The sequence below is a fragment of the Schistocerca nitens genome, unplaced genomic scaffold (assembly GCF_023898315.1).
Source record: "Schistocerca nitens isolate TAMUIC-IGC-003100 unplaced genomic scaffold, iqSchNite1.1 HiC_scaffold_468, whole genome shotgun sequence".
Classification (NCBI taxonomy): domain Eukaryota; kingdom Metazoa; phylum Arthropoda; class Insecta; order Orthoptera; family Acrididae; genus Schistocerca; species Schistocerca nitens.
The window spans coordinates 8,588,236-8,602,150 of NW_026046001.1; the positions used below are offsets into that span (position 1 = coordinate 8,588,236).

A 13,915-nucleotide genomic window follows, 5' to 3' on the forward strand; every position below is an offset into this window, starting at 1 on the left:
GAAACGGCTGCGCCGAAACGGCTGCGCCGAAACGGCTGCGCCGAAACGGCTGCGCCGAAACGGCTGCGCCGAAACAGCTGCGCAGAAACAGCTGCGCAGAAACAGCTGCGCCGAAACAGCTGCGCAGAAACAGCTGCGCCGAAACAGCTGCGCAGGAACAGCTGCGCAGAAACAGCTGCGCAGAAACAGCTGCGCAGAAACAGCTAGGCAGAAACAGCTGCGCAGGAACAGCTGCGCAGAAGCAGCTGCGCAGGAACAGCTGCGCAGAAGCAGCTGCACAGGAACAGCTGCGCAGGAACAGCTGCGCAGAAACAGCTGCGCAGAAACAGCTGCGCAGAAACAGCTGCGCAGAAACAGCTGCGCCGAAACAGCTGCGCAGAAACAGCTGCGCAGAAACAGCTGCGCAGGAACAGCTGCGCAGGAACAGCTGCGCAGGAACAGCTGCGCAGGAACAGCTGCGCAGGAACAGCTGCGCAGAAACAGCTGCGCAGAAACAGCTGCGCAGGAACAGCTGCTCAGGAACAGCTGCGCAGGAACAGCTGCGCAGGAACAGCTGCGCAGAAACTGCTAGGCAGAAACGGCTGCGCAGAAACGGCTGCGCAGGAACGGCTGCGCAGGAACGGCTGCGCAGGAACGGCTGCGCAGGAACGGCTGCGCAGGAACGGCTGCGCAGGAACGGCTGCGCAGGAACGGCTGCGCAGGAACGGCTGCGCAGAAACGGCTGCGCAGGAACGGCTGCGCAGGAACGGCTGCGCAGGAACGGCTGCGCAGGAACGGCTGCGCAGGAACGGCTGCGCAGGAACGGCTGCGCAGAAGCGGCTGCGCAGAAGCGGCTGCGCAGAAGCGGCTGCGCAGAAGCGGCTGCGCAGATGCGGCTGCGCAGAAGCGGCTGCGCAGAAGCGGCTGCGCAGAAGCGGCTGCGCAGAAGCGGCTGCGCAGAAGCGGCTGCGCAGATGCGGCTGCGCAGAAGCGGCTGCGCAGAAGCGGCTGCGCAGAAGCGGCTGCGCAGAAGCGGTTGCGCAGAAGCGGCTGCGCAGAAGCGGCTGCGCAGAAGCGGCTGCGCAGAAACGGCTGCGCAGAAACGGCTGCGCAGAAACGGCTGCGCAGAAACGGCTGCGCAGAAACGGCTGCGCATAAACGGCTGCGCATAAACGGCTGCGCATAAACGGCTGCGCATAAACGGCTGCGCATAAACGGCTGCGCAGAAACGGCTGCGCAGAAACGGCGGCGCAGGAACGGCTGCGCAGGAACGGCTGCGCAGGAACGGCTGCGCAGGAACGGCTGCGCAGGAACGGCTGCGCATGAACGGCTGCGCATGAACGGCTGCGCCGAAACAGCTGCGCCGAAACAGCTGCGCCGAAACAGCTGCGCCGAAACAGCTGCGCCGAAACAGCTGCGCCGAAACAGCTGCGCAGAAACAGCTGCGCCGAAACAGCTGCGCAGAAACAGTTGCGCCGAAACAGCTGCGCAGAAACAGCTAGGCAGAAACAGCTGCGCAGAAGCAGCTGCGCAGAAGCAGCTGCGCAGAAGCAGCTGCGCAGAAACAGCTGCGCAGAAGCAGCTGCGCAGAAACAGCTGCGCAGAAGCGGCTGCGCAGAAGCGGCTGCGCAGAAGCGGCTGCGCAGAAGCGGCTGCGCAGAAACGGCTGCGCAGGAACGGCTGCGCAGGAACGGCTGCGCAGGGACGGCTGCGCAGGGACGGCTGCGCAGGAACGGCTGCGCAGGAACGGCTGCGCAGGAACGGCTGCGCAGGAACGGCTGCGCAGGAACGGCTGCGCAGTAACGGCTGCGCAGAAACGGCTGCGCAGGAACGGCTGCGCAGGAACGGCTGCGCAGAAACGGCTGCGCAGAAACGGCTGCGCAGAAACGGCTGCGCAGAAACGGCTGCGCAGAAACGGCTGCGCAGAAGCGGCTGCGCAGAAGCGGCTGCGCAGAAGCGGCTGCGCAGAAGCGGCTGCGCAGAAGCGGCTGCGCAGAAGCGGCTGCGCAGAAGCGGCTGCGCAGAAGCGGCTGCGCAGAAGCGGCTGCGCAGAAGCGGCTGCGCAGAAGCGGCTGCGCAGAAGCGGCTGCGCAGAAGCGGCTGCGCAGAAGAGGCTGCGCAGAAGCGGCTGCGCAGAAGCGGCTGCGCAGAAGCGGCTGCGCAGAAGCGGCTGCGCAGAAGCGGCTGCGCAGAAGCGGCTGCGCAGAAGCGGCTGCGCAGAAGCGGCTGCGCAGAAGCGGCTGCGCAGAAGCGGCTGCGCTGAAGCGGCTGCGCAGAAGCGGCTGCGCAGAAGCGGCTGCGCAGAAGCGGCTGCGCAGAAGCGGCTGCGCAGAAGCGGCTGCGCAGAAGCGGCTGCGCAGAAGCGGCTGCGCTGAAGCGGCTGCGCAGAAGCGGCTGCGCAGAAACGGCTGCGCAGAAACGGCTGCGCAGAAACGGCTGCGCAGAAACGGCTGCGCAGAAACGGCTGCGCAGAAACGGCTGCGACGAAACGGCTGCGCAGAAACGGCTGCGACGAAACGGCTGCGCCGAGACAGCTGCGCCGAAACAGCTGCGCCGAAACAGCTGCGCAGAAACAGCTGCGCAGAAACAGCTGCGCCGAAACAGCTGCGCAGAAACAGCTGCGCCGAAACAGCTGCGCCGAAACAGCTGCGCAGGAACAGCTGCGCAGAAACAGCTGCGCAGAAACAGCTGCGCAGAAACAGCTGCGCAGAAACAGCTGCGCAGAAACAGCTGCGCAGAAACAGCTGCGCAGAAACAGCTGCGCAGAAGCAGCTGCGCAGAAGCAGCTGCGCAGAAGCAGCTGCGCAGAAGCAGCTGCGCAGAAGCAGCTGCGCAGGAACAGCTGCGCAGAAGCAGCTGCGCAGGAACAGCTGCGCAGAAGCAGCTGCGCAGAAACAGCTGCGCAGGAACAGCTGCGCAGGAACAGCTGCGCAGGAACAGCTGCGCAGGAACAGCTGCGCAGGAACAGCTGCGCAGAAACAGCTGCGCAGGAACAGCTGCGCAGGAACAGCTGCGCAGGAACAGCTGCGCAGGAACAGCTGCGCAGGAACAGCTGCGCAGGAACAGCTGCGCAGAAACAGCTGCGCAGAAACAGCTGCGCAGAAACAGCTGCGCCGAAACGGCTGCGCCGAAACGGCTGCGCCGAAACGGCTGCGCCGAAACGGCTGCGCAGAAACGGCTGCGCAGGAACGGCTGCGCAGGAACGGCTGCGCAGAAACGGCTGCGCAGAAACGGCTGCGCCGAAACGGCTGCGCAGGAACGGCTGCGCAGGAACGGCTGCGCAGGAACGGCTGCGCAGGAACGGCTGCGCAGGAACGGCTGCGCAGGAACGGCTGCGCAGGAACGGCTGCGCAGCAACGGCTGCGCAGTAACGGCTGCGCAGAAACGGCTGCGCATGAACGGCTGCGCAGGAACGGCTGCGCAGGAACGGCTGCGCAGAAACGGCTGCGCAGAAACGGCTGCGCAGAAACGGCTGCGCAGAAACGGCTGCGCAGAAGCGGCTGCGCAGAAGCGGCTGCGCAGAAACGGCTGCGCAGAAGCGGCTGCGCAGAAGCGGCTGCGCAGAAACGGCTGCGCAGAAGCGGCTGCGCAGAAGCGGCTGCGCAGAAGCGGCTGCGCAGAAGCGGCTGCGCAGAAGCGGCTGCGCAGAAGCGGCTGCGCAGAAGCGGCTGCGCAGAAGCGGCTGCGCAGGAACGGCTGCGCAGGAACGGCTGCGCAGGAACGGCTGCGCAGGAACGGCTGCGCAGGAACGGCTGCGCAGGAACGGCTGCGCAGGAACGGCTGCGCAGGAACGGCTGCGCAGGAACGGCTGCGCAGAAACGGCTGCGCAGAAACGGCTGCGCAGAAACGGCTGCGCAGAAGCGGCTGCGCAGAAGCGGCTGCGCAGAAGCGGCTGCGCAGAAGCGGCTGCGCGGAAGCGGCTGCGCGGAAACGGCTGCGCGGAAGCGGCTGCGCGGAAGCGGCTGCGCGGAAGCGGCTGCGCGGAAGCGGCTGCGCGGAAGCGGCTGCGCGGAAGCGGCTGCGCGGAAGCGGCTGCGCAGAAGCGGCTGCGCAGAAGCGGCTGCGCAGGCACGGCTGCGCAGGAACGGCTGCGCAGGAACGGCTGCGCAGGAACGGCTGCGCAGGAACGGCTGCGCAGGAACGGCTGCGCAGGAACGGCTGCGCAGGAACGGCTGCGCAGGAACGGCTGCGCAGGAACGGCTGCGCAGGAACGGCTGCGCAGGAACGGCTGCGCAGGAACGGCTGCGCAGGAACGGCTGCGCAGGAACGGCTGCGCAGAAACGGCTGCGCAGAAACGGCTGCGCAGTAACGGCTGCGCAGGAACGGCTGCGCAGGAACGGCTGCGCAGGAACGGCTGCGCAGGAACGGCTGCGCAGGAACGGCTGCGCAGGAACGGCTGCGCAGAAGCGGCTGCGCAGAAACGGCTGCGCAGAAACGGCTGCGCAGAAACGGCTGCGCAGAAACGGCTGCGCATAAACGGCTGCGCATAAACGGCTGCGCATAAACGGCTGCGCATAAACGGCTGCGCAGAAACAGCTGCGCAGCAACAGCTGCGCAGGAACAGCTGCGCAGGAACAGCTGCGCAGGAAGAGCTGCGCAGGAAGAGCTGCGCAGAAGCGGCTGCGCAGAAGCGGCTGCGCAGAAACGGCTGCGCAGAAACGGCTGCGCAGAAACGGCTGCGCCGAAACGGCTGCGCCGAAACGGCTGCGACGAAACGGCTGCGCCGAAACGGCTGCGCCGAAACGGCTGCGCCGAAACGGCTGCGCAGAAACGGCTGCGCAGAAACGGCTGCGCCGAAACGGCTGCGCAGAAACGGCTGCGCCGAAACAGCTGCGCCGAAACAGCTGCGCAGGAACAGCTGCGCAGAAACAGCTGCGCAGAAACAGCTGCGCAGAAACAGCTAGGCAGAAACAGCTGCGCAGAAACAGCTGCGCAGAAACAGCTGCGCAGAAACAGCTGCGCAGAAACAGCTGCGCAGAAGCAGCTGCGCAGAAACAGCTGCGCAGAAGCAGCTGCACAGAAGCAGCTGCGCAGAAACAGCTGCGCAGAAGCAGCTGCGCAGAAGCAGCTGCGCAGAAGCAGCTGCGCAGAAGCAGCTACGCAGAAGCAGCTGCGCAGAAGCAGCTGCGCAGAAGCAGCTGCGCAGAAGCAGCTGCGCAGAAGCAGCTGCGCAGGAACAGCTGCGCAGAAGCAGCTGCGCAGGAACAGCTGCGCAGAAGCAGCTGCGCAGGAACAGCTGCGCAGGAACAGCTGCGCAGGAACAGCTGCGCTGGAACAGCTGCGCTGGAACAGCTGCGCAGGAACAGCTGCGCAGGAACGGCTGCGCAGAAACGGCTGCGCAGAAACGGCTGCGCAGGAACGGCTGCGCAGGAACGGCTGCGCAGAAACGGCTGCGCAGAAACGGCTGCGCAGAAACGGCTGCGCAGAAACGGCTGCGCCGAAACGGCTGCGCCGAAACGGCTGCGCAGAAACGGCTGCGCAGAAACTGCTGCGCCGAAACGGCTGCGCCGTAACAGCTGCGCCGAAACAGCTGCACCGAAACAGCTGCGCAGAAACAGCTGCGCAGAAACTGCTGCGCCGAAACAGCTGCGCAGAAACAGCTGCGCCGAAACAGCTGCGCCGAAACAGCTGCGCAGGAACAGCTGCGCAGGAACAGCTGCGCAGAAACAGCTGCGCAGGAACAGCTGCGCAGAAACAGCTGCGCAGAAACAGCTGCGCAGAAGCAGCTGCGCAGAAACAGCTGCGCAGAAGCAGCTGCGCAGAAACAGCTGCGCAGAAGCAGCTGCGCAGAAGCAGCTGCGCAGAAGCAGCTGCGCAGAAGCAGCTGCGCAGAAGCAGCTGCGCAGGAACAGCTGCGCAGGAACAGCTGCGCAGAAGCAGCTGCGCAGGAACAGCTGCGCAGAAGCGGCTGCGCAGAAGCGGCTGCGCAGGAACGGCTGCGCAGGAACGGCTGCGCAGGAACGGCTGCGCAGGAACGGCTGCGCAGGAAAGGCTGCGCAGGAACGGCTGCGCAGAAACGGCTGCGCAGAAACGGCTGCGCAGAAACGGCTGCGCCGAAACGGCTGCGCCGAAACGGCTGCGCCGAAACGGCTGCGCCGAAACGGCTGCGCAGGAACGGCTGCGCAGGAACGGCTGCGCAGGAACGGCTGCGCAGGAACGGCTGCGCAGGAACGGCTGCGCAGGAACGGCTGCGCAGGAACGGCTGCGCAGGAACGGCTGCGCAGGAACGGCTGCGCAGGAACGGCTGCGCAGGAACGGCTGCGCAGGAACGGCTGCGCAGGAACGGCTGCGCAGGAACGGCTGCGCAGAAACGGCTGCGCAGAAACGGCTGCGCAGAAACGGCTGCGCAGAAACGGCTGCGCAGAAGCGGCTGCGCAGAAGCGGCTGCGCAGAAACGGCTGCGCAGAAACGGCTGCGCAGGAACAGCTGCGCAGGAACAGCTGCGCAGGAACAGCTGCGCAGAAACAGCTGCGCAGGAACAGCTGCGCAGGAACAGCTGCGCAGGAACAGCTGCGCAGAAACGGCTGCGCAGGAACGGCTGCGCAGGAACGGCTGCGCAGGAACGGCTGCGCAGAAACGGCTGCGCAGGAACGGCTGCGCAGGAACGGCTGCGCAGGAACGGCTGCGCAGAAACGGCTGCGCAGAAACGGCTGCGCAGTAACGGCTGCGCAGGAACGGCTGCGCAGGAACGGCTGCGCAGGAACGGCTGCGCAGGAACGGCTGCGCAGGAACGGCTGCGCAGGAACGGCTGCGCAGTAACGGCTGCGCAGGAACGGCTGCGCAGAAGCGGCTGCGCATAAGCGGCTGCGCAGAAACGGCTGCGCAGAAACGGCTGCGCAGAAACGGCTGCGCAGAAGCGGGTGCGCAGAAGCGGGTGCGCAGAAGCGGGTGCGCAGAAGCTGGTGCGCAGAAGCGGGTGCGCAGAAGCGGGTGCGCAGAAGCGGCTGCGCAGAAGCGGCTGCGCAGAAGCGGCTGCGCAGAAGCGGCTGCGCAGAAGCGGCTGCGCAGAAGCGGCTGCGCAGAAGCGGCTGCGCAGAAGCGGCAGCGCAGAAACGGCTGCGCAGAAACGGCTGCGCATAAACGGCTGCGCATAAACGGCTGCGCATAAACGGCTGCGCAGAAACGTCTGCGCAGAAACGGCTGCGCAGAAACGGCTGCGCAGAAACGGCTGCGCAGAAACGGCTGCGCAGAAACGGCTGCGCATAAACGGCTGCGCATAAACGGCTGCGCAAAAACGGCTGCGCATAAACGGCTGCGCAGAAACGGCTGCGCAGAAACGGCTGCGCAGAAACAGCTGCGCAGAAACAGCTGCGCAGAAACAGCTGCGCCGAAACAGCTGCGCCGAAACAGCTGCGCAGAAACAGCTGCGCAGAAACAGCTGCGCAGAAACAGCTGCGCAGAAACAGCTAGGCAGAAACAGCTGCGCAGAAACAGCTGCGCAGGAACAGCTGCGCAGAAACAGCTGCGCAGAAACAGCTGCGCAGAAGCGGCTGCGCAGAAACGGCTGCGCAGAAACGGCTGCGCAGAAGCGGCTGCGCAGAAGCGGCTGCGCAGAAGCGGCTGCGCAGAAGCGGCTGCGCAGAAGCGGCTGCGCAGAAGCGGCTGCGCAGAAGCGGCTGCGCAGAAGCGGCTGCGCAGAAGCGGCTGCGCAGAAGCGGCTGCGCAGAATCGGCTGCGCAGAAGCGGCTGCGCAGAAGCGGCTGCGCAGAAACGGCTGCGCAGAAACGGCTGCGCAGAAACGGCTGCGCAGAAACGGCTAGGCAGAAACGGCTGCGCAGAAACGGCTGCGCATAAACGGCTGCGCATAAACGGCTGCGCATAAACGGCTGCGCATAAACGGCTGCGCATAAACGGCTGCGCATAAACGGCTGCGCAGAAACGGCTGCGGAGAAGCGGCTGCGCAGAAGCGGCTGCGCAGAAGCGGCTGCGCAGGAACAGCTGCGCAGGAACAGCTGCGCAGAAACAGCTGCGCAGGAACAGCTGCGCAGAAACAGCTGCGCAGGAACAGCTGCGCAGAAACAGCTGCGCAGGAACAGCTACGCAGGAACAGCTGCGCAGGAACAGCTGCGCAGGAACAGCTGCGCAGGAACAGCTGCGCAGGAACAGCTGCGCAGGAACTGCTGCGCAGGAACGGCTGCGCAGGAACGGCTGCGCAGGAACGGCTGCGCAGGAACGGCTGCGCAGGAACGGCTGCGCAGGAACGGCTGCGCAGGAACGGCTGCGCAGTAACGGCTGCGCAGTAACGGCTGCGCAGGAACGGCTGCGCAGGAACGGCTGCGCAGGAACGGCTGCGCAGGAACGGCTGCGCAGGAACGGCTGCGCAGAAACGGCTGCGCAGAAACGGCTGCGCAGAAACGGCTGCGCAGAAACGGCTGCGCACAAACGGCTGCGCAGAAGCGGCTGCGCAGAAACGGCTGCGCAGAAGCGGCTGCGCAGAAACGGCTGCGCAGAAGCGGCTGCGCAGAAGCGGCTGCGCAGAAGCGGGTGCGCAGAAGCGGGTGCGCAGAAGCGGGTGCGCAGAAGCGGGTGCGCAGAAGCGGGTGCGCAGAAGCGGGTGCGCAGAAGCGGGTGCGCAGAAGCGGGTGCGCAGAAGCGGGTGCGCAGAAGCGGGTGCGCAGAAGCGGGTGCGCAGAAGCGGCTGCGCAGAAGCGGCTGCGCAGAAGCGGCTGCGCAGAAGCGGCTGCGCAGAAGCGGCTGCGCAGAAGCGGCTGCGCAGAAGCGGCTGCGCAGAAGCGGCTGCGCAGAAACGGCTGCGCAGAAACGGCTGCGCATAAACGGCTGCGCATAAACGGCTGCGCATAAACGGCTGCGCATAAACGGCTGCGCAGAAACGGCTGCGCAGAAACGGCTGCGCATAAACGGCTGCGCATAAACGGCTGCGCATAAACGGCTGCGCATAAACGGCTGCGCAGAAACGGCTGCGCAGAAACGGCTGCGCAGAAACGGCTGCGCAGAAACGGCTGCGCAGAAACAGCTGCGCAGATACAGCTGGGCCGAAACAGCTGCGCCGAAACAGCTGCGCCGAAACAGCTGCGCCGAAACAGCTGCGCAGAAACAGCTGCGCAGAAACTGCTGCGCAGAAACAGCTGCGCAGAAACAGCTAGGCAGAAACAGCTGCGCAGAAACAGCTGCGCAGGGACAGCTGCGCAGAAACAGCTGCGCAGAAACAGCTGCGCAGAAGCAGCTGCGCAGAAACAGCTGCGCAGAAGCGGCTGCGCAGAAGCGGCTGCGCAGAAACGGCTGCGCAGAAGCGGCTGCGCTGAAGCGGCTGCGCAGAAGCGGCTGCGCAGAAGCGGCTGCGCAGAAGCGGCTGCGCAGAAGCGGCTGCGCAGAAGCGGCTGCGCACAAGCGGCTGCGCAGAAGCGGCTGCGCAGAAGCGGCTGCGCAGAAGCGGCTGCGCAGAAGCGGCTGCGCAGAAGCGGCTGCGCAGAAGCGGCTGCGCAGAAGCGGCTGCGCAGAAACGGCTGCGCAGAAACGGCTAGGCAGAAACGGCTGCGCAGAAACGGCTGCGCAGAAACGGCTGCGCATAAACGGCTGCGCATAAACGGCTGCGCATAAACGGCTGCGCAGAAGCGGCTGCGCAGAAGCGGCTGCGCAGAAGCAGCTGCGCAGAAGCAGCTGCGCAGGATCAGCTGCGCAGGAACAGCTGCGCAGAAGCAGCTGCGCAGGAACAGCTGCGCAGAAGCAGCTGCGCAGGAACAGCTGCGCAGGAACAGCTGCGCAGGAACAGCTGCGCAGGAACAGCTGCGCAGGAACAGCTGCGCACAAACAGCTGCGCAGGAACAGCTGCGCAGAAACAGCTGCGCAGGAACAGCTGCGCAGAAACAGCTGCGCAGGAACAGCTGCGCAGGAACAGCTGCGCAGGAACAGCTGCGCAGGAACAGCTGCGCAGGAACTGCTGCGCAGGAACGGCTGCGCAGGAACGGCTGCGCAGGAACGGCTGCGCAGGAACGGCTGCGCAGGAACGGCTGCGCAGGAACGGCTGCGCAGTAACGGCTGCGCAGGAACGGCTGCGCAGGAACGGCTGCGCAGGAACGGCTGCGCAGGAACGGCTGCGCAGGAACGGCTGCGCAGAAACGGCTGCGCAGAAACGGCTGCGCAGAAACGGCTGCGCACAAACGGCTGCGCAGAAGCGGCTGCGCAGAAACGGCTGCGCAGAAGCGGCTGCGCAGAAGCGGCTGCGCAGAAGCGGCTGCGCAGAAGCGGCTGCGCAGAAGCGGCTGCGCAGAAGCGGCTGCGCAGAAGCGGCTGCGCAGAAGCGGCTGCGCAGAAGCGGCTGCGCAGAAGCGGCTGCGCAGAAGCGGCTGCGCAGAAGCGGCTGCGCAGAAGCGGCTGCGCAGAAGCGGCTGCGCAGAAGCGGCTGCGCAGAAGCGGCTACGCAGAAGCGGCTGCGCAGAAGCGGCTGCGCAGAAGCGGCTGCGCAGAAACGGCTGCGCAGAAACGGCTAGGCAGAAACGGCTGCGCAGAAACGGCTGCGCAGAAACGGCTGCGCATAAACGGCTGCGCATAAACGGCTGCGCATAAACGGCTGCGCATAAACGGCTGCGCATAAACGGCTGCGCATAAACGGCTGCGCATAAACGGCTGCGCAGAAGCGGCTGCGCAGAAGCGGCTGCGCAGAAGCAGCTGCGCAGGAACAGCTGCGCAGGAACAGCTGCGCAGAAGCAGCTGCGCAGGAACAGCTGCGCAGGAACAGCTGCGCAGAAGCAGCTGCGCAGGAACAGCTGCGCAGGAACAGCTGCGCAGGAACAGCTGCGCGGGAACAGCTGCGCGGGAACAGCTGCGCGGGAACAGCTGCGCGGAAACAGCTGCGCAGGAACAGCTGCGAAGAAACAGCTGTGCAGGAACAGCTGCGCAGAAACAGCTGTGCAGGAACAGCTGCGCAGGAACAGCTGCGCAGGAACAGCTGCGCAGGAACAGCTGCGCAGGAACTGCTGCGCAGAAACAGCTGCGCAGAAACAGCTGCGCAGGAACAGCTGCGCAGGAACAGCTGCGCAGGAACAGCTGCGCAGGAACAGCTGCGCAGGAACAGCTGCGCAGAAACAGCTGCGCAGGAACAGCTGCGCAGAAACAGCTGCGCAGGAACAGCTGCGCTGAAACAGCTGCGCAGAAACAGCTGCGCAGAAACAGCTGCGCAGGAACAGCTGCGCAGAAACAGCTGCGCAGAAACAGCTGCGCAGAAACAGCTGCGCAGAAATTGCTGCGCAGGAACGGCTGCGCAGGAACGGCTGCGCAGGAACGGCTGCGCAGGAACGGCTGCGCAGGAACGGCTGCGCAGGAACGGCTGCGCAGGAACGGCTGCGCAGGAACGGCTGCGCAGGAACGGCTGCGCAGGAACGGCTGCGCAGGAACGGCTGCGCAGTAACGGCTGCGCAGGAACGGCTGCGCAGAAACGGCTGCGCAGAAACGGCTGCGCAGGAACGGCTGCGCAGGAACGGCTGCGCAGGAACGGCTGCGCAGAAACGGCTGCGCAGAAACGGCTGCGCAGAAACGGCTGCGCAGAAACGGCTGCGCAGAAACGGCTGCGCAGAAGCGGCTGCGCAGAAGCGGCTGCGCAGAAACGGCTGCGCAGAAACGGCTGCGCCGAAGCGGCTGCGCAGAAGCGGCTGCGCAGAAGCGGCTGCGCAGAAGCGGCTGCGCAGAAGCGGCTGCGCAGAAGCGGCTGCGCAGAAGCGGCTGCGCAGAAGCGGCTGCGCATTAGCGGCTGCGCATTAGCGGCTGCGCAGAAGCGGCTGCGCACAAGCGGCTGCGCAGAAGCGGCTGCGCAGAAGCGGCTGCGCAGAAGCGGCTGCGCAGAAGCGGCTGCGCAGAAGCGGCTGCGCAGAAGCGGCTGCGCAGAAACGGCTGCGCAGAAACGGCTGCGCAGAAACGGCTGCGCATAAACGGCTGCGCATAGACGGCTGCGCATAAACGGCTGCGCATAAACGGCTGCGCATAAACGGCTGCGCATAAACGGCTGCGCAGAAACGGCTGCGCAGAAACGGCTGCGCAGAAACGGCTGCGCAGAAACGGCTGCGCAGAAACAGCTGCGCAGAAACAGCTGCGCATAAACAGCTGCGCATAAACAGCTGCGCATAAACAGCTGCGCAGAAACAGCTAGGCAGAAACAGCTGCGCAGAAACAGCTGCGCAGAAACAGCTGGGCAGAAACAGCTGCGCAGAAACAGCTGCGCAGAAACAGCTGCGCAGAAACGGCTGCGCAGAAACGGCTGCGCAGAAACGGCTGCGCATAAACGGCTGCGCATAAACGGCTGCGCATAAACGGCTGCGCATAAACGGCTGCGCATAAACGGCTGCGCATAAACGGCTGCGCAGAAACGGCTGCGCAGAAACGGCTGCGCAGAAACGGCTGCGCAGAAACGGCTGCGCAGAAACAGCTGCGCAGAAACAGCTGCGCATAAACAGCTGCGCATAAACAGCTGCGCATAAACAGCTGCGCAGAAACAGCTAGGCAGAAACAGCTGCGCAGAAACAGCTGCGCAGAAACAGCTGGGCAGAAACAGCTGCGCAGAAACAGCTGCGCAGAAACAGCTGCGCAGGAACAGCTGCGCAGGAACAGCTGCGCAGAAACAGCTGCGCAGGAACAGCTGCGCAGAAACGGCTGCGCAGAAACAGCTGCGCAGGAACAGCTGCACAGGAACGGCTGCGCTGGAACAGCTGCGCAGAAACGGCTGCGCAGGAACGGCTGCGCAGGAACGGCTGCGCAGGAACGGCTGCGCAGGAACGGCTGCGCAGGAACGGCTGCGCAGGAACGGCTGCGCAGAAACGGCTGCGCAGGAACGGCTGCGCAGGAACGGCTGCGCAGGAACGGCTGCGCAGGAACGGCAGCGCAGGAACGGCTGCGCAGGAACGGCTGCGCAGGAACGGCTGCGCAGAAACGGCTGCGCAGTAACGGCTGCGCAGGAACGGCTGCGCAGGAACGGCTGCGCAGAAACGGCTGCGCAGGAACGGCTGCGCAGGAACGGCTGCGCAGGAACGGCTGCGCAGGAACGGCTGCGCAGGAACGGCTGCGCAGAAACGGCTGCGCAGAAACGGCTGCGCAGAAACGGCTGCGCAGTAGCGGCTGCGCTGAAGCGGCTGCGCAGAAGCGGCTGCGCAGAAACGGCTGCGCAGAAACGGCTGCGCAGAAGCGGCTGCGCAGAAACGGCTGCGCAGAAGCGGCTGCGCAGAAGCGGCTGCGCAGAAGCGGCTGCGCAGAAGCGGCTGCGCAGAAGCGGCTGCGCAGAAGCGGCTGCGCAGAAGCGGCTGCGCAGAAGCGGCTGCGCAGAAGCGGTTGCGCAGAAGCGGCTGCGCAGAAGCGGCTGCGCAGAAGCGGCTGCGCAGAAGCGGCTGCGCAGAAGCGGCTGCGCAGAAGCGGCTGCGCAGAAGCGGCTGCGCAGAAGCGGCTGCGCAGAAGCGGCTGCGCAGAAGCGGCTGCGCAGAAGCGGCTGCGCAGAAGCGGCTGCGCAGAAACGGCTGCGCAGAAACGGCTGCGCAGAAACGGCTGCGCAGAAACGGCTGCGCAGAAAAGGCTGCGCAGAAACGGCTGCGCAGAAACGGCTGCGCAGAAACGGCTGCGCAGAAACGGCTGCGCAGAAACGGCTGCGCAGAAACGGCTGCGCAGAAACGGCTGCGCAGAAACGGCTGCGCAGAAACGGCTGCGCAGAAACGGCTGCGCAGAAACGGCTGCGCAGAAACGGCTAGGCAGAAACGGCTGCGCAGAAACGGCTGCGAAGAAACGGCTGCGCATAAACGGCTGCGCAGAAACGGCTGCGCAGAAACGGCTGCGCAGAAACGGCTGCGCAGAAACGGCTGCGCAGAAACGGCTGCGCAGAAACAGCTGCGCAGAAACAGCTGCGCAGAAACAGCTGCGCAGAAACAGCTGCGCAGGAACAGCTGCGCAGGAACAGCTGCGCAGGAACAGCTGCGCAGCAACAGCTGCGCAGGAACAGCTGCGA

General features: G+C 65.8%; 1 protein-coding gene across 1 annotated transcript; it reads left to right on the forward strand.

Annotated features, from left to right (window-relative positions):
- Window positions 1-1,315: 1,315 nt before the first annotated feature.
- LOC126232362 (axoneme-associated protein mst101(2)-like) lies at window positions 1,316-7,739 on the forward strand. Its single transcript, XM_049942637.1, has 4 exons — window positions 1,316-1,778; window positions 1,892-4,449; window positions 4,510-6,636; window positions 7,254-7,739. The coding sequence occupies exons 1-4, from the start codon at window positions 1,316-1,318 to the stop codon at window positions 7,737-7,739; spliced, it is 5,634 nt and encodes a 1,877-aa protein (XP_049798594.1).
- Window positions 7,740-13,915: the final 6,176 nt, after the last annotated feature.

Bases quoted from the DNA above. Each gene is read 5' to 3' on its own strand.
- LOC126232362 (XM_049942637.1), top strand. From the start codon at position 1,316: ATGAACGGCTGCGCCGAAACAGCTGCGCCGAAACAGCTGCGCCGAAAC. The intron at 1,779-1,891 runs GTAACGGCTGCG...ACGGCTGCGCAG, and splicing joins TGCGCAGGAACGGCTGCGCA to AAACGGCTGCGCAGAAGCGG. The intron at 6,637-7,253 runs GTAACGGCTGCG...ACGGCTGCGCAG, and splicing joins TGCGCAGAAACGGCTGCGCA to AAACGGCTGCGCAGAAACAG.